The 22,635-nt window shown below is 43.4% G+C and overlaps 1 protein-coding gene across 2 annotated transcripts in view; it reads left to right on the top strand.

Annotated features, from left to right (window-relative positions):
- Positions 1-22,635, top strand: part of LOC115092864 (cytosolic purine 5'-nucleotidase-like) — a 148,146-nt gene that overhangs the window by 74,941 nt on the left and 50,570 nt on the right. For both annotated transcript variants that reach the window (XM_029604239.1, XM_029604240.1), the window contains exons 6-9: positions 711-768; positions 1,969-2,062; positions 6,317-6,370; positions 19,671-19,754. In XM_029604239.1, the coding sequence (XP_029460099.1) occupies positions 711-768; positions 1,969-2,062; positions 6,317-6,370; positions 19,671-19,754 (290 nt within the window). The remainder of the gene's footprint in view (positions 1-710; positions 769-1,968; positions 2,063-6,316; positions 6,371-19,670; positions 19,755-22,635) is intronic.

The following is a 22,635-nucleotide window of genomic DNA, read 5'->3' on the forward strand; positions in this document are numbered from 1 at the left end:
TTAGCGTGAAGGCCACCCTCATTTTTGTCAGTAAAGCAAGCATTCTTTTCACCTCATTCCCTCTAAATGCCATCAGACTCTTGCAAATATCAGGAGTTACGCATTGCCTTCCTCCTTCCCTCTTAAAAATGTTTCAGATGTTGCTATGTGTGGGATCTTGCCAGATCGGATCCTCACCCATCCTATAAGGCAGGCAAAATGGGCAATTTGTGCTTTTAAGGGTCAATTTTCTAAATCCATGAGGGGATAACTTTTAAATGCTGTTTCTACAGGGGCTGGGGAGGTAAGTACGTATTTGTGTAAAAACTTCTTAAAATTAGCTTTCAGTTACTAAGTGCTCTTGTCATTTTGACACCCTAAACTAAAGCATGTTAGATTGTTGGTTTGGGGTGAGAATAACTGTAATTCTGGGTGTCCTTGAACCACTGGGAAGATTTTGCAAATTGTTATTGACCTTTCTTCAAACGCTGGTTATGCTAAGGGTGATGGGGCCAGGGGCTCCTCGGTGGTAAAGCAGAGAACTGCTGATTTTATTGCCCATCCCATAGCTGAAAATGCTTGTGACACTGACAGCCACACAGCAGCCAAACCCGGCTGGAAAGCCAGACGTACAGCCTTTCTATGTTGGCATTGAGTAACCCTGTCACAGTTTGGGATATGCTCTCCCTGCCATTTCAGGACCCTAACTCTTTTTCTCTCTGTCTCTCCAGAGACCTATCTTTATGCCTGCCTGGTGGACTTCTTCTCAAACTGCCCCAGATATCTTAAGTAAGACCTTCTTATTTTCTCTGAGTTATCTTTACCAACAGCAAAATTTCTCCAGGAATTTATGAAAGTGTTTTTTTTTAAAGATGTCACTTCTTTAGACAAAGAGCAGTGAAACTAAAACCTTTTGTTGATGGCCGCAACACTGAATAACTGCAGGATTCAATTGGACGATACCAATTGAATAATGCGTGGCTTCACAAACGTTTTCTCGTTTAGCAGTTGCCATTGTTAAGTGCAGATTGCAGAGACAGAAACAAGTCAGCACACGCAAGAGCAGGATTCAGACCCGCCTGGGGCTTGTTAACTTTTCACAGGAACCATTCACTTCAGAAAGCAACCTTCAGGTCTGTAGGGAGAGCACAGTGCAAGTAGTGGTAAATCTGAGAGGCTGAGATCACACCCAAAGCCTTTCCCGGTGTGCACAAAACAAACCCGTACGGGGACACTGACCAGTTTAGATTACGTCATATTATGTAACCAGAGGGGGGGGGGGGGGGAGAGTTTAGATTGCGTCATGCTACGTAATCAGAGCGAGGGAGAGTTTAGATTGCGTCATGTTAGGTAACCAGAGAGGGAGAGAGTTTAGATTGCGTCATGCTACGTAACCAGAGAGTTTAGATTACGTCATATTATGTAAGCAGAGAGGGGGAGAGTTTAGATTGCGTCATGCTATGTAAGCAGAGAGGCTCTGAATTCTCTCTCAGAAGTTGGATCAGAGAGTTCTCCATAGCCCGACTATAAACACATCCCATTAACCTTCATTAGCTCAGGTAGGAGGCAGTGGGGGAGGGTGGGGGCTTTGCCAAGCTTGCTTTTTTTTTTTTTTTTTACAAAGGTGACCTTATAAAACCAATATCAACTGACATTTTTAGTTTACAATGGACACAAACAGGGGTTGAAGTGGCACGAGTTTGAAACGTGTAAGCAGTAGAACTAGTCGTCAAGACTTCAGCCCTGGCTACAATCTTTCATACACATTCAGAATTCAGTACATTCAGCCTTTTATGTGTATGTGTTTTTATATCTTAAATAGAAATCAATTGCCTCCCAGGAAGGAGTAGAGCCTCTCGGAAATCATATTGCCCTCAGGAGCTAGCCATGCTCACTCAGGACGGTGCTTTGCCCTTCTGCAGCTGGGAGGAAAATCATGTTAGCCACAGATCGTGGTGCATTGCATGACATGCTGTGTTTGTTTCACAGATTGGACAAGGGCTACCGCTACGGGAACCTCTTCATGTCTTTCTTCTCGATCCTGCAGGACGTGCGCGATGCCATGGACTACGTGCATGACTCGGTAAGGCTGCGTGCACGACTCAGGGGGCCCCCCAGCCCCTCCAACTCTGCCATTATCTGCCCTCTGCCGCTTGCTGGGGAATGCAAGAAGCGACCAGTGCAAGAGCCAGATACCGATCCGGCCACAGCTGCGATAAGGGCTGCTCCTTCTCTGCCACACTTTTAGAAGTGCAAAACGTTTGGGATCATTATTTGTGTACATGCTTTTTCCTGTCACGCTATCCCCCTTTCTAGAGGATGCAGGGTAGAGGCTTCAGGCACCACATTTTGGGGGGGGGGTTAGTGACACAATAATGCACAGAAGTTAATTTCCAGGAATTGCCTATTGAAAGAGCATTTGGCTTGGAAGAGCTACATTCATGGAGCTGAACACGGTGAAAATTCTTTCTGAAGTTTGAGCTATGTTTAATGACATTATCTTTTCACACCTGCTGGTTTCCTCCTGCTCCTGTGAGTTCCAGTAGGAACCAGGGTTGAGATCTGGCATTATGTGTTGCGGTCCCGACCGCCCCTCTCCTGACAGGGCTCAGGCCCGCCTACCTCCGCTCCAGTAGTCGCCGGATTCCGCCCGGTCCGGGCCCCGGTGGCCTCTCTCTTCCCACGTGGCGGTCGCCATTGCGGGCCTGCTCCTCTCCGGTCTCGCGCGCCCAGCTTCCGGAAGCCCGGCCCCGCCCTCGTGGCTGACGTCACGCCCGGCTCCCAATATAACCGGCGTTCAGACGTTCCCTAAACGCCTTGCAACGAGGTTCCCAACTTCTTAGTTGATTCCAGTTGCGTTCCTGTTGACCTCCAGCTGCCTGCCTCTGACCCCGGTTTGCTTCTGACTCTGCTACAGCCTGCTGCCTGCCTCAAATTCCGGGTTGCTTCTGACTCCGCTGCAGCCTTCGGCCTGCCCTGCCTTCACCTGACCTTCTGCTCAGCGCAGCCGGCTCCCAACCCTACCCGGGTATCACGAACTCTTATCTCACTCTGCCTGCCCTGGTTCCGGCGTCCCTGCTGGTCCAGACCTTCGACCCGCTCTTCCTCTGCTGCTGATAGGCCTCCGGCCTTCTCTCCGCCTCAGCCTTTCTGGACATTCTTTAACAGCGCCTAAGTCCCAAGGGCCCGGGTCCCTACGGGCTCCTCCCAGGGGGTCCCCGGCTCTGGGTGAAGCTTTGCCAGGTTGCATCTCTGCCTCCCGGCCTACCCTGTCACCCTCGGTAGGTCGGCCCAAGGGTCCACTATCCTCTCCAGCAGCATCAAGCTGCAACACTATGAGCCTTTATTCACAACTATCCAGGGATTTTTCCCACATTTAATATCCTCCCTTTCCTCACTTTATCCCAGTCTTTGCAGCAACAGTTCTTGGCCAGCAATTCTAAGCCCTATATCTGACCACTAGGTGTCGCCATTGCACAACGACTAACTCCCCCCTCCTCCATGGAGCTGAGAGCTCTGCCTCCATAGCATCCCTAGCCCCTGTGGTCCTGGGGAGTGGTGTTGGAACCTGTGGGAGGGTTCCAACACCACTAGGGAGTACTCCCGATTCCGGGGAGATGTGTGAGCTTGGATCATGACGTGACTGCAGAGAGGAGCTCTGTGGAAGCACCGCAGCAGGCAAGATGTGTCCAAGCATGGGAGGAGCAGGCTGACCACCGCCCTAACCTCTGCTGAACCTGCACACACTGGTAGAACCCAGCAATGCAATGCTGGTCTCTGGGGTAGCCCACCGGCCACTCATTAGCCCTTTTGGACCTGCCACTAGAGAGCGGCAGATGCAGCAGGATGGACAGAGGTTGAGGATAGGTGATGGTACTGGAACTAGGAACAAGACGGAACCTTGGACTTGGACTAGGCTTGAAGACTTGAACAAGGCAAGGATACTTGGAGCTTGGAACTCAGATGAGACAAGGACACTTGGAGCTTGGAACTCAGATGAGACGGGGACACTTGGAGCTCAGACACTTGGAACTTGGAAGGACTCACACGAAGGCTTGGAACTTGGAAAAGCTCACACAAAGACTTGGAACTTGGAGAGGCTCACACGAAAACTTGGAACTTGGAAGGACTTCAGGGAAGAACTTGGAACTCGGATAGAACGAGACAAGGATTCTTGGAACTTGGAACTCGGATGGGGCGAGATAAGGATTCTTGGAACTTGGATGGGACAAGACCACTTGGAAGGAAGAAGAACAAGGACTCAGGATACTCAGACTTAGACAGGCACTGCCCCTCAGGGCGCCCTACACAACTGACGTGGGCTGATCGCAGACCACCATGTCCCATGGCGCACCCTACACAACCTGAAGAGGCTGGTCGCGGACCATGTGGAGAGTGGAACAAGCACAGGACTGAGGCTCAGGACGAAGAGGAATCTGGGCAGTGCTCAAAGACAGGTCCAACTGGAAGAGGACTCCAGCCACCGGAAACGGATGCCGGATTGATACGGATTTACTCCCTGGAAAGGTCAGCTGGAGACGAGGTCTGGGCGAGCGAAGCTGAACCTGGAGCTTAAGGACTGATGGCATTTCAGGATCAGAACCTAACAAAGGACATCAGGAGCGAGACTTGGAACAGGGTTGGAACGTAGGACATCGGATACGAAAGGACACTGGTACCTTGGGACATCAAGACATCTAGGCTTTGGGACATCTATGGCATCTGGACATCAGGGACCTCTAGAGAGGAGGACCACAGGGACAACTGGAACATAATGGATGAAGACATCCGACGACAAGGGGACATCTGGACATCTGAAGACAAGAAGAGCTGGACATCAGGAAACACGGAGACATCAGGACATCTGGAGACAAGAGGATGGGATCCGTTGAGAGACCAGGACATGGAACGGAGATCAAGACGAAGGTTCAGGAACCATGGACGAAGACAAAGAACACCAACGCCATAGAGTGCCTTGAAGAAGTGAAGAGGGAACACAGAGGACTCCTGGAATGAAGAGCTGGAACTGAAGATTCAGGAGAGGTCCGACTCCATGACCAACTCCTTGCGAAGGCAAAGAGGAACTGAAGGCTGAGCCCTTTTGTAGGGCTGAAGAGGAACACCCAGGATGACATCACAAGGAGGAGCCAGAAGGACTGGCCCTTTAAATAGGCTGAAGAGGCGCGGCTCCGCGCCTAAGGAGGCAGGACCTTGGAGAGCGACGTCCTGCTACAGGAAAAGGAACCAAGGCCTTGACGAGAGCGGCTCTCTGCCGCGAAGAACAGAAGATAGATGGCGGCTTCCTGCCACGTGAAGAGGAGCTTTGGGGCAGCCTCTTGGCCGCAGAAGAGGATGGCGTTGTCGGCGCCCTCCAGGCTACGGGAAGAGGGACGTCAACGGCGGCCCCAGGCCGCAAAGAACCAGCGGAGTTGGCGGCGGCCTCCAGGCCACATGAGAGAAGCAAGTTGGGCCTAGCCACGAAGAGGCCTTGCAGTCAGCGGCGGTCTGCCCACTGCAGAAGAGGAGCATCAGCGGCAGCCACTTGGCTGCGAAGAAAGTTCAGCAACGGCGGCCTCCAGGCCGTGAAGATGGACGAGCCTTGATGCAGACAGCAGCGGCAGCGAGGATATGTCAGCAGCCTCCGGGCGTCGGAAGGCAGCGGAGAGGTAAGGGACTGCTTGTGAGCCTATCCCACAAGCAGGATCGCAACAAGCGGAAAACCTGAGTCAGGAATCAAACCCAGTTCCCCCCTCATGGTGGTATGCAACACTATCACTGAACCACCAGGCTGAAACGTAAAAAGTCATCTTTTTATCCTGGGGGGAGACTTTTAAGAAATAAGAGGCGATCAAATTAATTTCCTTCTCTACTCAAATAATGCATCCCCAGCTATCAGAACAGGGATAAGGGTAATTGTGGTGGGCAGAGTATATGTGTGACATAGTAACATAGTAAATTATGGTAGATAAAGACCAAATGGTCCAACCAGTGTTGCTTATGGTAGTAACTATCACTCTGCAAAGTACCACCATGACTTCTGTTAAGGTTGGTAACTGCTGCTCTGTGCAGGTATGAGGGAGGGAAACTTGCTCTGCTCCTCTGTTCTGTTTGGTGGGTAAGACTAGAGATGTGTGGCCAGTTTGAGGTCATCCTTGAACCAGATTTCTTTCAGCCTGGTTCAAGTTCAACAGAATTTTTGGATTCTCCCCACATCCACTGGGGAAATGTTTATCAGATTCATCAGAAGATGAGGCAGGGGATGACTCCTGTACGTGGTGGAAGGGGTGAATGTGGCATGAGTGAAACCTCTATTGTCTCCTTTGCATCTCTCCCACAGGGCTACTTGAAAGAGACAACTCTGAAAAGCCTGGAGAAATATGTCGTGAAAGATGTGAGTCCTATTAAAGATTATTTACACGTAGAAGTAAAGGCTTTTTGCAGACGTCAGGGAGTAAATTTTTTCTCTTTGTTTACAATTATTAGAGCTTTGATACAAAAGCGTGAGCAACATTATGAACACATTCCGAGCAGGCTAACAAATACACAAAACTCCCTTCTGTTCTGCTGTGTTCTTAGCACACAAGCACGTACATTAAATATTTTACGCGATTTTCCATAACAGTATACAATTCCACAATAATACGTGTGAGAGAAAGCTGGTAGTAAAAAGTAATGGTTTTAAATCCAAATATATTTATTAACATTTATAATGTTTATTATCCACCTTTATTTATTTATTTATTTATTTAAAATTTTTATATACCGACATTTGTTTGCACATCACATTGGTTTACATAGAACATGAATAAAATAACGGTTACATAGAGCAGGGAGTAAGAAACAACTCAAAGAACCTTTACAGGGAGTAGCAACGTTAAACCCCGCCCCCCCCCATAAATAAATAGGCATCGAGAAATAACTGTAAAATGGGGGAGGGCAGGGGGAGGGAGGTTAAGATGAATTAGGGATGTTTCAGGGAGGGGGAATCGTAAAGTCCAGGGGGGGGGAGAGAGGATTATGTAAAGGCCTCTTTGAATAGCCAAGTTTTTAGTTTTTTCTTGAATGTCTGGGTACAGGACTCTTGATGAAGGTCGGCTGGCATAGAGTTTTTTTAAAGTACATTTTCACCCAAGGCAGTGGGGTAGATTTTCAAAAACGGCGCGTTGGCGTACTTTTGTTGGCGCTCCAGGCGCCAACAAAAGTACGCGGGATTTTAGTAGATACGCGCGTAGCCGCGCAAATCCTGGATCGGCGCACACAAGGCTACTGATTCCGTGTAGCCGGCGCGCGCCGAGCCGCGCAGCCTACCTCTGTTCCCTCCGAGGCTGCTCCGAAATCGGAGCGGCCTCGGAGGGAATTCGCTAACGCCTTCCCCTCCCCTTCCCCTCCCTTCCTCTACCTAACCCACCCCCCCCGGCCCTGTCTAAACCCCCCCCACCTTTGTTGGGGGATTTACGCCTCCCAGAGGGAGAAGTAAATCCCTGCGCGCCAGCGGGCTGCTGGCGTGCCTAGACGCAACCCAGGGGCGGTTCTGGAGGGCGCGGCCACGCCCCCGGACCGCCCCAGGCCGAAACCATGCCCCCGGGCCCGCCCCCGAAACGCCGCATCCCGCCCCGAAAATGGCGCGCCGCTCGGCCCCGCCCCCGACACGCCCCCCTCGGAAAACCCCAGGACTTACGCGAGTCCTGGGGCTCTGCGCGCGCCGGTAGGCCTATTGAACATAGGTGCACCGGTGCGCAGGGCCCTGCTCGCGTAAATCCGGGCGGATTTACACGAGCAGGGCTCTTAAAATCTGCCCCAGTGTGCGTTGGTAGTAAGCACGGGGTTGTAGTCTGCTGGTACATATATTGTACTTGGTGTACAGGGTTTTAAAACTAACACTGGTACAGCTAAACAGACTGATTTATATAGGATGACCACCACACATATTTTTCTAACATGCCAATTATTTACTTTTTTAAAAATCTAGATGGATATTTTTCATACCTCGAAGAGAGACCACATTGTCCTATCCAGCCAAGGTCATTTTCTCCATTGCAAGGCATTCCCATGGTCTGTCAATACAGTCGCTAACATTCAGTCCATGCCTGGCTTTCCATTTAGAAATTAGTCCCACCCTAGCTGCCACCACACGAAGAGTGATTCATTTTAGCCTCGCAGCATCAATCCCTTCGACAGACATACCCCGCAGTATTGCTTCAGCACGCAGTGGGATCTCTTTTCAAGCTATTTTTCTAATCTGATTGCATATTAATCTCTAATACCATCATATATGGATATAAGTTCCATCTTCTTAATATCCCCTCCAACAATTACTTTATAAGAAACGATGCATGAAGAATGTGAAGACCTTGTGCCTAGTGGTTAGAGCTGCAAACAGAACCAGGGAAGCCAGGGTTCAGCTCCCACTGACCTTCCCTTGTGACCTTGGGCAAATCACTTTACCCTCTAGCGTCTCAAGTACCAACTTAGATTATAGCCCTCTGGGGCAGGGAAGCACCTAGCATGCCTGAATGCCACTCACAATTGCATCCAAACCTACCCATCCTCACAGGTATTAAGTACCTTCTCCTCATCTTCTGAATGACAAAACTTGTTGCCATATTGCCTGCCACTGCTCCTGACTAGTCGAGATATCTACTGTTGGGCCTTTTTCCATCTTTCACAATAATTCAGCCAGGTTGCTTCTAAATTCCCTGGAAAATTCTCAGTACTGGATATCAACTCTTTCTTAGTTTTCCTGTTCATAAAGACCTTTTCAATGCTTAGTTCCACTTCATGTTCAGACTTCCTTTTTTTTTGCCTTGCTTTGTTACAGTGAATCACCACCTATAAGCAAAACATTTATTAGAAGAAAGCCCAAGTTTTCCTTTTAGCTCATCAAATGGTTCAAGCCCTCCTCCTTTACATAAACCATCACACGTTTCGGTTTCCGTAACTCTTCTCTGCCCAGAGATCCATATCTTCCTGTGTTTATCCCAAACAGGCTCCCCACTTTATTCCTCTGTTTTGACTCAGTTTCTCCCAATTACGTTTTTACTGCCACAGGGTTGCTCCATTGTAACCCCAAAACTCTTTATTTTCATTACCTTTCCACCAATATAAACGTGATTGCAAGGGCGGGCACCAGACTGGGCATGCCGAGGGTCCTTCGTTTTCAGGTTTTATTGTATTTTTCCTGGGAATTTATCCGTGCTTATTACAAGAACAAAAATGCAATTTACCCAGAAAAATGACAAGTCCTTGTTTTTCCACTGCTCTCGCCTGCTTTTTGTTCTTGTTCTAATGACCGCTGATAAATTCCCAGGAAAAATAAAAACTGAAAATGACGCTCCCTAGGTGTGCCCAGGCCTCCAACTTAGTCTCTTTTGTCCAGTGTCTTGGGACTTTCCATTCAAAATAAAACAAAAATACCTTTGTAATCTCTGCAAATTATCTTTCAGTACATCTGGAAGTAGTAGCAGAGCTTGGAGATAATATTTTCGTATTACTCCTACCAATACATGATATCTTGACAACATTCTATATCATTGTATATTTTATGCATTAAATCCAGATAGTTTGCATTTTACAGTTCTTGAGTATCTTTTGTTAATGTTGCCCCTACGTATTTAAGAATACAAGAAGTTGCCATATTGGGTCAGACCGAGGGTCCATCAAGCCCAGCATCCTGTTTCCAACAGTGGCCAATCCAGGCTATAAGTACATGGCAAGTACCCAAACACTAAGTAGATCCCATGCTACTGATGCTAGTAATAGCAGTGGCTATTCCCTAAGTCAACTTGATTAATAGCAGTTAATGGACTTTTCCTCCAGGAACTTATCCAAACCTTTTTTAAACCCAGCTACACTAACGCACTAAAAACATCCTCTGGCAACAAATTCCAGAGTTTAATTGTGCATTGCATGAAATAATTTTTTCCAATTTGTTTTAAATGCGCTACTTGCTAATTTCATGAAGTGCCCCCCCCCCCCAGTCCTTCTATTATCTGAAAGAGTAAATAAATAACCACTTAACATTTACCAGTTCTAGACTTCTCATGATTTTATAGACCTCTTTCATTTCCCCCCTCAGCCATCTCTTCTCCAAGCTGAACAGTCCTAATCTGTGATTAACTACTCTGAATCATTTGTATCATCTGCAAATTTGATTACCTCACTCATCATATCACTTTCCAGATCATTTATAAATATATTAAAAAGCACTGGTGCAAGTACAGATCTCTGAGGCTCTCCACTGTTTACTTGAGAAAATTGTTTTTTAAATCCGTTTTTGTTTCTCCCTGGTCATATGTAAGGGCTCCTCCCTATAATTTATCTGTATATATCCTGGGATATGTAAGGGCTCTGCCTAAAAGTTCTTGTTTTATTGTGAACCGATGCGATGTGCGAACGGACATCGGTATAGAAGAGACTTTAAATAAATAAATAAATCAGTTTGTAATCCATGAAAGGACATTGCCTCCTATCCCATGACTGTTTTGTTTTCTTAGAAGCCTCTCATGAGGGGCTTTGGCAAATGCCTTCTGAAAATTCAAATACACTACATCTACCGGTTCACCTTTATCTACATGTTTATTAACCCCCTTCAAAAAAATGAAGCAGATTTATGAGGCAAGACTTCCCTTGGATAAATCCATGCTGACTGTGTTCCATTGTATATAATTTTTGTATCACAGGGACAGGGCAATCAGAACACTTCGATTCAGAAAAAGATTTTAAAATATAATTTATTCAGCTGTTTATAAGAAAGTCCAAGACAAGTGTTCTGGGAGATGCAATATGACTGCCCTCTATTAGTAATAACTTGCATCTCATCTAATACAGGAAGAGAGCCTTCTTTTATAATTAAAACATACAGTATTGCCGAAACTTCCAGAAAGGTGTAACCGCCCATAAACACATGATGCTGTTGTCATGACAATCTATCCTGTATAGGAAATGCTTGTGATGACACCCCCCATTCAATTGTAAAAATCATTCTATACTAGTTTTCCCTGAACCATCCTCCCATCATACAAGTTCCTGTATCATCCTGGCTTTGATGCAATGTATTCTTCTGTTCTTCTTTTGATATTCTTTAATTGTGTAAACACATAGCAAGTCTGTGGTTTCAATAGGAAACTCAGCATGAATTCCGTTTCTTGGCACCAGGATTTAATTAAAACTGTCACCTCAGGGGCATCTTCATTCACCTGGCTTCTGTTCGTTGAAATAGGCATCTGTAAGACAAAAGCCTGCATCCTGGACCCAGTTGTCATTAATGTCTTCCTGGCCTGTAATTATAGGCTTTGCAGAGCCTGCCAGTAGGTCGATCTCAGGGATATTCTGCAAGTCATGCTCAGAAAAGCACTCAGAGTTCATTCACCTCTGATAGGCCACAATACAGCAGAGGCATCTGGGAATTCTTGGTTATCTGCTTGGCCTATTCTTCATTTCCCTCTATGGGACACCTTTAATAGACAGGTGTCACATCAATCAATCTTCGATGATGAGCCATGATAAAGGAACTTAAAATGTGTCCTAACCACTAACCTTGGTACTTATCAGGTGTAGTGCATAGGTGTGTGTCCCTCTAGATTCCTAATTAATATGAAGGATGCTCCCACAAGCATTCACTAGTTAATCAAACAATAACATCAAAACTAATTTTCACTAGGTAGCTATTAGCTCTATAATGGAGCTATACAGATACCTGCATTATAAAAAGGACCTACTTCATAATAACATGATCACGTATGTTATCTGTCAGAATCAAGTAAGTACATAATAGTGGTATAGTATGTAAAGATATGTAAAGATAAGTACACAGAGAGACTAGTATGAAAGTACTATGTTTCTCATATAATACTAGATATCTTGGGCAAATCTTTTCAATGAATACTCTTATTATGAACAACTACCCAGGATAATATTCATTAAAATGGCAAACAGGGATATAATCAATGCACCTTACCAGAAAAGTAAAGAAACCAATAGAATAGAAGAAACAAGAATCAATAGAAGAACTCATACTGTGTTGTGCATACATGTTATAAAGGTGTTGCAAAGCATAAGACATATTTTAGTCATATGCTGTAGTGATGGAAGATCAAATACAAAGGCATATGCATGATAGGCAAAGGCATAGCAAAAGTCTGAAACATCATACTTAATTCTGTAGGGTATTTATAGTGCTATCCAGTATTATGACAACAACCCATAGCAGTGAAAGCACTCACTGTATGGACAGTCCTAATTCACTTATGGCAGTCATATGTCCAAGAGATAATACATCTGTGTATGGCAAGTATTAATTATTAAGGTAGATGATGGCTAGTAATACTGCTTCGTCTTCAAATACTTCTAGGGGAAATGGGGCTAATACCCTTCTCAAATGATGGTAAGTCTAAATATATTGGGGATAATCATAAAAATAAATGAAAGCTGACTCTGTGAGAAAGTCTTTAACATATTATGTGAACTACTTTGCAGAATTGATAAACCATCAGTGTAAGACTTTACACAGGGAAGGAAGGAATGTAATATAAATAAAAAACAGAACTAAGGAAAATTATATCTTCCCTTTTGGAATCCTAAATAGAAACCAACTAGCTTATAAGTCACAGATAGAGTTTATAGTGAAAGGACCAAGATAAGAAGAAAAGAACAATGAGCAATTAATATACCCAAAGATATAGTAATAAAATGTTACAGATCCCCATAGCAGAGCTCCTCATGTGTAAGGTATGTATTTGTTTCAAGGAGAACAATCTCATAATAAACATCACAAGCTACACTAGTAAAAATCTTTGTGAAAGAAAGTGAAACAGTCATTAGGTAAAATCTAGTAAATAGTGTCATAGGAAAAAGATATTCAAAGACGGGTTCAGCGAAAACATTAGAATAAGAGATAGAATATCGAGATATTAAAGATCAGCAAAGTGATTATTCTAAGTGCAAGCTGCAAAACAAAAGAATAGGAATAGCTTATAACTTAGGCTAGTGTGGAAGAGAAATATAAAGAGATCTCCCACTTGAACCCTACATTATCATATTTGAATCACACTGAGACACAGCACCCTCTATGTGATCAAAGCAGCTTCCATAGATAAAGATAAAAAAAAAAAACCTAGTACATATGCGTTTAGCTGATTCAGCATATAAGTATTATAAAGTCTAAGACTGGAAAATACTACTTAACTTGGAACATACAAACTAATAAAAACAGTATCACTTCAAATAATATCATTAACCTGAACACCTAAGTGCTGACAGAGAATGAAAGAACCGAAATTCTGCATAAAGTCATTCCCACAGAACAAAGAAAAAAGCAAAAATCAGGTATAAATTGTAAGCCTTGCAGTCCATATAATATATATAAGAAAGTCTGTGACCAAGAATAATTTCTGCATTCAGTGCGTATATAGTTCTTTTAGTAGGATTCAGTGATGATGGCAAGACAGAATCTCTTAACTCCTTAGATTAGATGCATGTGTTTGAAGTCAAACCTAAATAAAAGTGCAACAAATCCGATTAAGTAGTAAGAAAATACTTTTATGTCACGTACTCCCTATATTTAATTTGCCAAATAATCCCCACATTATTTCAAAACATCATGCAATGGTCTAGACCACAAACATAAATACTCAGACTGTACATTAAAACATATATGTCACAGCACTGACCACATAATACATGCATTCATTCATTCCTCATTGTACACATGTAACATAGACCAGACAACATGACAAACTTTTGAGCTCATAAAGAAAAAAAGTACTTTAAAAATATAAAAGAATCGGATCGATCCACAAAAGAAAACAAAAACTCAGGATGAAAATTAAAATAGATCTATTCAAAAATTGAAAAGGAATCAAACTGGAATAAACTGCATTCTTCATCTCCCATAGCATAGAGACAGATGTACTTTGTGCTTTGGTACCCTGAAAAGAAATCTAATATATAACAGTTAATATAATGATTAAAATTAAATTTAAAAATGACATTACAGGTTCCTTAAAAATCAAACTACTGTTATACCTTAATTCAGCAAAAAACAGTCATAAAGCTACTTTCCTTTCTATGATGGTCCACCTCTAGGAGGCGCTGTCCCCTGTGATAAGAGCTACTTCCTTTTACAAATCTAAAATCTTTTTTGTTTTCCTATGCTTGTAAACTCCTAACTCGCCTTCTAAAAGAGAAACTTAAAACAGACAACTTTGCACTTAATTAGAAATCAATTAGAAATCATTTTATTTCCATCCAATATGCATATGTTCCACAAAGTTCTTACTACCAAATCCTGTAAATACCCTAAATAGAAATACGAATCATTTCCAAAAGCACAGACATATCAGCTAGGAGTCTGGAAGTCTGCAAAATAAAAGGATGGCACATACTAATATGCATTAACCAAAAGTTTTTCTTACTGGCACATAAATAGATAATAGGCATTGCTGCTTAACTCTCTGCTGTTCACCGTCTCACAATCTTTCTCCTTTACATATCGTCTAACCAGTCCACAATACAAACATGTAATACCTGAACTCCCATCAAAATAAACAACCTAATTCATTCCCTTTCTTCTAAAAGTTAGCCGCTAGTAAAATATAATCAAAACTGGGAACTATCTATCATCCTGAGAATATAACATAAATACTGTAATTACCACATACTGCCGCATAAAGGTCATGCATATTAATGCCGTCCATTCATTTCTGACCTGTGTTTAATTTAAAATAAATCATATCTTCACACAATTAAATGCAACTAACTTACATCTTTTTTCTACTTTTACCCAAAACATTCTAAATTTCCCAGCACACAGCCTTCTGCATATTCATTCGTACCTACCAGCAGCATCATAAAAATAAATCTCTTCCCTCTTTAACATTACGTCATCTCTCATCCCTAATATTCACTTTCCCTATACTTTCAACACAAATTTCTGTTTTCACATTAAACAGATCAATTCATTAGTCCCTCTTCTATCACCTTTGCACTCAGTCCTATAACATACTTAAATCTCAAACCTCTCAGCAGAACTGTAAAATCCATTTTAAAAGTGACTCACTCCCAGGTTTTTTTTTTCTTTCTTCTCAAACACATTCCTAAGGGGGGTTCACCTCCTCTCCCGCCAAACAACTGTTACACTCAATGAATCGGTTTGTTAAGTGATAAAAACACTTAAACAGATCATTTCATTAAACTGGCATCGCTCTCATTTAGTATATCTATAGATTGTTTTCCTTTCTATCTCTCTGCCTATACCCCTGACCAAAGAAAAAACGATACATCCCTCTCCAATGATAAATCAAATCTAATTATGAATGGCTTTAAATAAACACAGGTTCATGCTTTCGTTCTTACCAAATGAAATAAAACACACTGCACATAGTGCTAAAATCTCTTCACAATAAACTCTCGTTAATCACACAATTCTAAAAGCATCTCTGCATTAATGGTGGGAAATAAATCCAAAAACTAAGAGAAACAGATAAGTATAAGAAAAATGTGTGAAGCTTACTGGGCTGCTTATTCTTCTTCTACGTTTACAGTAAACATAAGAATCCTTGTGGCCAGCCATGGCTACATCATTCAGCCCTGTACCAATTTTAATTTATTCCCTCCTTCTCCTTCTGAATCTACACACTCACAACTGCTCTACTCAGCCGCTCCCCAGGTGTAAAGTGAAACTGCTGCCGAGCCTAAAGCCATGCGGTCTGAGGACAAAAGACCCCAGACTGACTAGTGCTGGCTACCCCTCTGTTTTTCAACTGTTCAATCTGAAAATAGCATAACTTAGTTTAGATTTTAATCAAATCATCAACTCATGTCCTGTCTCCCTAACATACATTAAAAAACATTTTGCAAAAAGTATTCTGAACCCGATGCAACACACAATCTATATACACTGTACAACAAATAAAATAAAAACATTGATACTTACAGATTTTTTCCTTTTTTTTTTTTTTTTTTTCTTGGTACATACTCACAAAATGGATCCTACTTCATTCCACATCTGCTCCGAACTCATAATATTTCGGGATAACCTCCAGTCTACCTGGGCAACTCAATCTTTGGATAAAATACCCAAGAACCTAGTGCGAGTGTGTCCACCACACGTAGCACTACGGCTAATAATTATAATAACAACAGCTATTAATGTCCCATCTGGGGTGCCAAAATGTATATAATTTTTGTATCACAGGGACAGGGCAATCAGAACACTTCGATTCAGAAAAAGATTTTAAAATATAATTTATTCAGCTGTTTATAAGAAAGTCCAAGACAAGTGTTCTGGGAGATGCAATATGACTGCCCTCTATTAGTAATAACTTGCATCTCATCTAATACAGGAAGAGAGCCTTCTTTTATAATTAAAACATACAGTATTGCCGAAACTTCCAGAAAGGTGTAACCGCCCATAAACACATGATGCTGTTGTCATGACAATCTATCCTGTATAGGAAATGCTTGTGATGACACCCCCCATTCAATTGTAAAAATCATTCTATACTAGTCTTCCCTGAACCATCCTCCCATCATACAAGTTCCTGTATCATCCTGGCTTTGATGCAATGTATTCTTCTGTTCTTCTTTTGATATTCTTTAATTGTGTAAACACATAGCAAGTCTGTGGTTTCAATAGGAAACTCAGCATGAATTCCGTTTCTTGGCACCAGGATTTAATTAAAACTGTCACCTCAGGGGCATCTTCATTCACCTGGCTTCTGTTCGTTGAAATAGGCATTTATAAGACAAAAGCCTGCATCCTGGACCCAGTTGTCATTAATGTCTTCCTGGCCTGTAATTATAGGCTTTGCAGAGCCTGCCAGTAGGTCGATCTCAGGGATATTCTGCAAGTCATGCTCAGAAAAGCACTCAGAGTTCATTCACCTCTGATAGGCCACAATACAGCAGAGGCATCTGGGAATTCTTGGTTATCTGCTCGGCCTATTCTTCACCATTAAACCATGTCTTTCTATATGCTCTGTGATTTTGATCTTTAGAATAGTTTCCACTATTTTTCCGGGCTCTAAAGTCAGGCTAACTGGTCTATAGTTTCACACATTACCCCTGGAGCCCCTTTAAAATATTGGGGTTACATTAGCCACCCTCCAGTCTTCAGACAGGTGCAATGGATGATTTTAATGATAAGTTACAAATTTTAACTAATAGATCTGACATTTCATTTTTTAGTTCCTTCGGAATCCTGAGGTGCATACCATCCGGTCCAGGTGATTGACAAATTAAAGAGTAGCAAATCTGGCTTACTACATCTTCCAGATTCACTGTGATTTGGTTCAGTTCATCTGACTCATCACTCTTGAAAACCATCTCTGGAACCGATATCTCCCCAACATCCTCATTAGTAAACACAGAAGCAAAGCATTTATTTAGTCTTTCTGCAATGGCCTTATGTTCCTTAAGATCCCTTTTCACCCCTCAATCGTCTAATAGTCCAACCGACTGTCTCACAGGTTTCCTGCTTTGGATACATTTAAAAAAGGTTTTATTATGAGTTTTTGCCTCTACAGCCAATTTCATTTCAAATTCTTTCTTAGCCTGTCTTATCAGTGTTTTACACTCAACTTGACAATGCTTATGCTTTTTCCTATTTTCTTCAGATGGTTCCTTCTTCCAATTTTTGAAGGATGTCTTTTTTAGCCAAAATAGCTTTGTTTACCTCACCTTTCAACCATGCTGGTAATTGTTTGGCCTTCCTTCCACCTTTCTTAAGAGTAGATTTTCAAAACCGTGCACGTGCGTCCATGTGTGCACGTTCCCAGCCTGTGCACATGCATGCGCCGATTTTATAACAAGTGCGCGCCCAGTGCACGCATGTTATAAAATCTGATGGCCGTGCGCACATGTGTGCCGGATTTAAAAATCCACGTGCACATGTGCGGGCGACCAGCGATTCATGCATGCAGGAGAGGGGGATTTTATAACCTACGCGCAGCAACGCAATCGAGCCTCCCCCAGTTCCCTCCCAGTCCGCTCCAATTAAGGAGCGGACTGGGAGGGAGCTTTCCTATCCCTAACTCTACCCTTCCTACCTCTTCCCCTCTCCTCTCCTCTCCTCTCCTCCCCGATCCCTAACCTAACCCTACCTATCCCTAATTTTTTTATTTTGTTACTGCTCCTCCAGAGCAGAAGTAATCTTCCGGCACGCGCTTCCCCGGGCCAGCGGATAATGGCCCACCCCCCCAGCCCGCCCCTTCGGAGAGGTTTGGCATTTTGACGTGCAAGGGGGGATATGCATGTGGCTGGGCCCTTCCGAAAATGCGCACAGTGCATGCAAGGGCCAGCCACACACACACAATACCCATTATTTACGTGCGTGGCCCTTTTAAAATTGGGCTGTTAATGGACTGTGCTTCTAAGATTGCATTTTTAAACAATCTCCATACCTGTTATACACTTTTAACCTTTGCAGCTGCACCATTCAGTTTTTTTCTATTTTCCTCATTTTATCAAAATTTCCCTTATGAAAAATAGTATGAGAGCTGCAGATTTACTTATTGTCCCCCTTCCAGTCATTAGTTCAAATATGATCATGTTATGATCACTATTGCCAAATGGCTCCACCACCATTACTTCTCTCACCAAATCCTGTGTTCCACTAAGCATTAAATCTAAAATAGCTCCCTCTCTTGTCAGTTCCTGAACCAATTGCTCCATGAAACAGTCATTTATTCCATCCAGGAACTTTGTCTCTAACACAGGACTTCCCATTTGCATACAATGGAGACTCAGTATATGCAAATTTATATCATGCATATTCATTCTGGATATCCTGAAAACCTGACTGGCTGTGGGGTCCCCAGGACAGGTTTAGGAAGCTCTGCTCTAACATGTCCTGATGTTACATTTACCAAGTCAATATTGGGGTAATTGTAATCTCCCATTATTACTGCACTGCAAAATTGGTTAACTTCCCTGATTTCTCTTAGCATTTCACTGTCCATCTCATCGTTTTGGCCAGGTGGACAGTAGTATACTCCTATCACTATACTCTTACCCAACACACATGGGATTTCTACCCATATAGATTCTACTGTGCATTTAGTCTCTTGCATACTCTTTATCCTGTTGGACTCTATGCCCTCCCGGATATAAACCACCACACCCCACCAAATTGATTCTCCCTATCATTGCGATATACTTTGTATCCTGTTATAGAACTGTCCCATTGGTTATCCTCCTTCCACCAGGTCTCTGAGATGACAATTATGTCTATCTCATCCTTCACTGCTATACACTTTAACTCTCCCATCTTACTTCTTAGACTTCTGGCATTGGCATGCATGTTTCAAAGTGTGTTTTTTGTTTGCATTAACAACCTGCTTTTCAGTTGATAGGGATAATTTGGAATTCTTTAGCTCAGATGATTCTTTACTTATAGGCACATGGACTACTTTTGCTTTTATTGGAACCTCTCTGTTGGGATGCCCAAACTCTCCTGTTTCATTAGTATCTTTCGAAGATACTTTCCTCAGAAGCTTACTCTAGAGGGAATAGCCAGGGCCCTAACCTCAAACAGCACACTCCCTTCTCGCAGTGGGTCACCTGGCAGATTTTAGTCTCTATGACAAGGAGACACTAAAAAGTAACTTCTGTTTCTGTGACCATTCCTAGAAATAAGATCCGTGGTCACTTCTCAGGTCAGTAGTCTGATACTCATTTCAGTTGTGTGTCCTTAGGTCCGGATACCCCTCCTGCTGAGCCGGATGAAGGAGGTGGGGAAGGTGTTCCTTGCCACCAACAGCGATTATAACTACACAGATGTGAGTATTTCCAGTCACATTAGTTCTCCAGGTCATCAAGGACAGGCTGATCCAGTCTGGTTTTACCCCACTGCGTGCAGTCCTGATTCCATTAGTGAGTCACCAAGAAAAGCAGGACTGCAGGTTCATGCATGCAGAGGGGTAAAAGAAGGACTGGATCAATCTGTCCTGAAAAGATGGAGCCAGCTGGCAACCTGAGTCTATGAGGATCTGCTTTCTGGACTCAAACACTAAATGAACATTTATGCTCTGTGTGTGGTATTTATCCCCAGCAGTACTCTCCCAGTAGGGTTGCCAGCTTAGCTGATTCCAGGTTTTACCAACACACTGAGCCAGGCCTGGTTTTATCCCATTGCATGCAGAGAAAATGAGCTTTTACATTTTCTAGGTAAATTAGAGCCACAAGGCCCTGAGTGCAATCAGGCCAAACCAGCATACCTGGGAACTCTCCGGATTTGACCCAAAGACTCCGGCATTCTAATGGAATTGCCGGGTCTCCGGGCGAACATCTACAATCTCCGGGTGCCCTGCTGCTGCTGCGCTAGGGAAGCAGCCAGCTTGGAAGGCGCCTGATTGGCCTACATGGGCCAATTAAATGCCTGCTTTCTTTTCCCTGCCCTGTGATCTATCGGAGCACTGAGAGGAGAGAGTCACCATGCTGGTGGCTGAAAAGAATCTATAAGTACTGCGTGGGGAAAAGTTTTAGAACTTAAAAGTTTTGGGGAGAAGGAAACTATCGGGGTATATTATTTAGTGTGTTTCTGTGTCTGTATTAAATAGCTAGTGAAAGGGCAGGCAAAAACCAGGAGTTGTGTGTTTGTACTTCCCTCCCTCCCACCACCTCCCCAGCTCATCCTTTAATTTTTAGGCAGGTGACACTGTCACACTAAAAAAATAATAATAATCAGCCTTTTAACTTAAATTCAGAAATTTCCCACACCTTATCAAGAGTTTAATCATTCCCTTGTAGGTCACTACCAGATAAATAGTGAATAAACTAATAGATTTAAAGGACCCAAATTGTACGTATTCCTACTCCCATAGCAACCTAAACTTAACAAGGAACTGAACAAATTTAAGATGAAGGCAGCAGTCTAGCAGCAAGAGGGGGGCCTCCCTGTCCTTTGCACTGAGCATGATATTTACTTGCCAGTGAGAAGTTGTATGTGTGCTCCTGTCTGTCAGAGAACGAGTCTGATCTCTGGAGGCTAGAGCGGCAGATCTGGAGGAGCTAAAGTAGACAGAGGTATATAGATGAGACCTTCAGGGACATAACAGCCAATTCCCAACTCCAGTCTGGCAGCTCTGGTGATGCCTTGAAGGAGAAAGCGATCAGAGACCATCAACCTGGTGCAGTGGGAAAGGATCCTGTAGCAAGGACCTGCTCTCCAGGAGGTACATTGTCCTCTTGCACAGAGGATGTGTCTCCCAGGACTACTGCCCAGGAGGGAAGGGTTAGGTCGGCCATCATAGTTGGTGATTTGATTATTAGGAATGTAGACAGCTCGGTAGCTGGTCGACGTGAGGATCGCCTGGTAACATGCCTACCTGGTATGAAGTTGGCAGACATCACGCGTCACCTAGATAGGATTTTAGACAGTGCTGGGGAGGAGCCGGCTGTCGTGGTACATGTGGGCACCAACGACATAAGAAAATGTGGGAGGGAAGTTCTGGAAACCAAGTTTAGGCTCTTAGGTAGAAAGCTGAAATCCAGAACCTCCAGGGTAGCATTCTCTGAATTGCTCCTTGTTCCATACGCAGGTCCCCAGAGGCAGGCAGAGCTCCGGAGTCTCAATGCGTGGATGAGACGATGATGCAAGGAAGAGGGATTCAGTTTTGTAAGGAACTGGGGAACCTTTTGGGGAAGGGGTGAGTCTTTTCTGAAGGGATGGGCTCCACCTTAACCAGGGTGGAACCAGACTGCTGGCGCTAACCTTTAAAAAGGAGATAGAAAAGCTTTTAAACTAGAACAAAGGGGAAAGCCGACAGTCGCTCAGCAGCGCATGGTTCAGAGAGAAGTATCTTCAAAGGATACTAATGATGCATTAGAATTTGGGCATCCCAACAGTGAGGTTCCAATAATAAGAAAAGTAGTCCAAGTGCCTGTAACCAAAAACTCACCTGAGCTAAAAAAAATTCTAACTTAGCCCTATCAATTAAACAGCAGAATGAAAATACAAACAAAAAACAAACTTTGAAATGTTTGTATGCTAATGCCAGAAGTCTAAGACGTAAGATGGGAGAATTAGAGTGTATAGCAGTGAATGATGACATAGACTTAATTGGCATCTCAGAGACATGGTGGAAGGAGTTTAACCAATGGGACAGTGCTATACCGGGGTACAAATTATATCGCAATGACAGAGAGGAGCACCCGGGAGGCGGTGTCGCGCTTTATGTCTGGGATGGCATAGAGTCCAACAGGATAAACATCCTGCATGAGACTAAATGCACAATCAAATCTTTATGGGTAGAAATCTCCTGTGTGTTGGGGAAGACTATAGTGATAGTATACTACCCTCCACCTGGTCAAGATGGTGAGACTGACAGTGAAATGCTAAGGGAAATTAGGGAAGCTAACCAAATTGGTAGTGCAGTAATAATGCGAGATTTCAATTACCCCAATATTGACTGGGTAAGTGAAACATCAGGACATGCTAGAGAGATAAAGTTCCTGGATGGGATAAATGATAGTTTTATGAAGCAATTGGTTCAGGAACCGATGAGAGGAGAAATTTTAAATCTAATTCTCAGTGGAGCACAGGATTTGGTGAGAGAGATAACAGTGGCGGGGCCACTTGGCAATAGTGATCATAATATGATCAAATTTGAATTAATGACTGGAAGGGGATCAGTAAATAAATTCACATCTCTAGCACTA

Source organism: Rhinatrema bivittatum, chromosome 5, assembly GCF_901001135.1.
Source record: "Rhinatrema bivittatum chromosome 5, aRhiBiv1.1, whole genome shotgun sequence".
NCBI lineage: Eukaryota > Metazoa > Chordata > Amphibia > Gymnophiona > Rhinatrematidae > Rhinatrema > Rhinatrema bivittatum.